The 2500-nt window shown below is 42.8% G+C and overlaps 1 protein-coding gene across 8 annotated transcripts in view; it reads left to right on the forward strand.

The window, feature by feature from the left end:
* The window catches only part of utrn (utrophin), a gene marked incomplete at its 3' end in the record, with an annotated part of 136045 nt that overhangs the window by 103977 nt on the left and 29568 nt on the right, over positions 1–2500 (forward strand). For all 8 annotated transcript variants that reach the window (XM_083521332.1, XM_083521336.1, XM_083521334.1 and 5 more), the window contains one exon: positions 150–210. In XM_083521332.1, coding sequence (XP_083377458.1) covers positions 150–210 — 61 coding nt within the window. The remainder of the gene's footprint in view (positions 1–149; positions 211–2500) is intronic.

A 2500-nucleotide genomic window follows, 5' to 3' on the forward strand; every position in this document is an offset into this window, starting at 1 on the left:
TTAATGAACAGATTAATGGGCCAAGATTCACTAATGGAGCGCCTTTCGAGGTTGTATTAATCAACACCAATGTAAAAGTCATGATAATGAGTATCCTGTGTGTGTGTGTGTGTGTGTGTGTGTGTGTGTGTGTGTGTGTGTTTCCTTAGCTTCGGTCCAGATGCCCTGGCAGAGAGCGGTATCCCAGAATAAAGTGCCCTACTACATCAAGTAAGTGTCATTGACTGACACACACACACACACACACACACACACACACTCTAATGTGTGTCGGTTCATAACTCGGATGTTGAGCTCTATTAGCCGAGTTTATGAACATGATCAAAGTCCTTCAGCTGTATTCTGTCTTCAATCTTTATTTATGTAGTCCAGACACGTCCAGGTCGTATCTCACAACTGTCTCCACGAGAACACTCCAAAGTCCAAAGAAACATCTTCCCAGAACAATGGAGGTTCTCGGAATAGCAAACGTGGACAAAATGTGAAATAAGATGTTCAAAAAGCACGTACGAGGAGGTATCGACTAGCTCTGTTTCCACACTATCACCTTCAAAACAGCAATACAGCGCTCCCAGCTTTCTTCTGGAATGTGTCCTGGAAGTCTTCTTTTTGAAGTGTGTCAAGCGCTTTCTGCAATTTGTGCCGTATCTCCGCAACAGTGTCAAAACGGTGACCTTTGAGCCTTATCTTCATCTTCGGGAAGAGGGTGAAGTGAGCCAAATCTTGCGAGTAGGATGAGGTGCAAAAGGGAGATTGTGTTGTTTTCCGCACATCTTCCGATGAACGCAGGGCGATGTTTTTTGTCATATTGAATTATAAAAGGTTGGTGTTCCCTGTGACTGTGCATGCAGACTCGTGCTGCCATCTGTTGGAGTGTTACGGAACTAGTCTGGAAACTGTCTGCTCAGGTGTCCACGAACTTTTGTAAATATAGTTTTCGAGGCTCTTTGGGAATCTAAACGCTTCTATGGCGTGGATGTGAAAAAACCTGTTCTCGACACCTTTCGTTTGAAAAGTGTATTCTCGTTTTTTTCCTGCGTCAGCGCCGGATTTTACACTCCGGATCACGGGGATTCAGAACAAAAGAGAAGGTAGAAAGAGAAAAATAGATGGATGGATAGACAGGGAGACAGACAGACATACAGACTAGGAGATGTGTCTCCCTCTGGACACCTGGGCTTTGTGGGGGGGGGGATTTTGGCTTGGCACATGAAGAGAGACAGGAGGAGATAAAAGCGTGCAGGAAAGAAGTCAACACCAGCTGTGTGTGTGTGTGTGTGTTTGTGTCTGAGTGATGAGTTGCACATCGGCCAAATCAGCATTTCTCTGCAGACCTGGCTGACAGTAGCCATATGGTCAGTCACTTAGACATCAATAAATGCATGCGCCACACTCAGCACGCGTTCAGCACTTTAACTGCTTCATGATGTTCAGGGATAATTCCAAAATCACACACACACACACACACACACACACACACTAATAGCAAATGGTCTCAACTGCTCACATCAATGACCAATAATTTAATATGGGACGAGAAGATTGGGTCTGAAAACTCCCCTTGATGCCTCACCAATTTGCGGGTTTGTCTCGAAACGTTCCGTTTTTTTTTTCCTCAAATAGAAAAGCTTGCCCATCATATATATACATGAATTTCATTTCGAAAGTAGTTTTGTAACAGGCAAACAGATGGCAGCACAAGGCTGAACGCACAGTCACGGGGAGCACCGACCTTTATAAGTCAGTGTGCCAAATGACGTTGACAGTAAAAAAGACAGTGTGACAAAACTTCAAATATTGCGTCTTCGAAACTTCACAGCTGATGTTAGCTAGATGCTAGCATAGCACAGAATTTTTTTTCTAGAAAGCATTTAATGGAAACAAAGGTTTTCCAGAATTTTCCAAGCAACATGCAGAGACAGAGAGCTCTTCTCTTTTGGAAGTTCTGCTTGGAGCAACGTGATGAGTGTAAACCGGAAGCTTCTTTTTTAAACCGGAGTTGTTCTTTACTGAAAGTGATTCGCTCTGTTCAGACCTTATAAACCCACATCACTCGTTTATGGTGTTTTTTTTTTTATTTGAGACAGAACATGTGGCTGTGTGGAAAAAAGTAGAGAACGGAGATCTGATTCCATCCACAGCCCTTGTATTGCTTCAGCTGACATTTGACCTTAGAGCATTTGTTAAATTGCTTTTTGCTAACACAGAGAAATTCCTTTTTCATTTATTTTTGTGTGTTGTACATTCGCAGATAAAAAAATAGTAGCACACTGTGACTGATTGCAGATCTACAGAGGAAATCTAGCTTATCTGGCCAAAGTTTTTTTTTTTTTTTGCACCATATAGCCAACCGCTAGGACATCCAGCTAGCAATAATGCGCTTTCAGTGCTCTCTAATCGGTATCTACTTTACGAACGGAAAGGATCGGCTAAACAGGACATAGCAGTGCTGCTAGTTTGTTTGTGCTATTACACGCAATTACAGCGCAGATCAAAGACT

Source organism: Silurus aristotelis (assembly GCF_946808225.1).
Source record: "Silurus aristotelis genome assembly, chromosome: 19".
Classification (NCBI taxonomy): Eukaryota; Metazoa; Chordata; class Actinopteri; order Siluriformes; family Siluridae; genus Silurus; species Silurus aristotelis.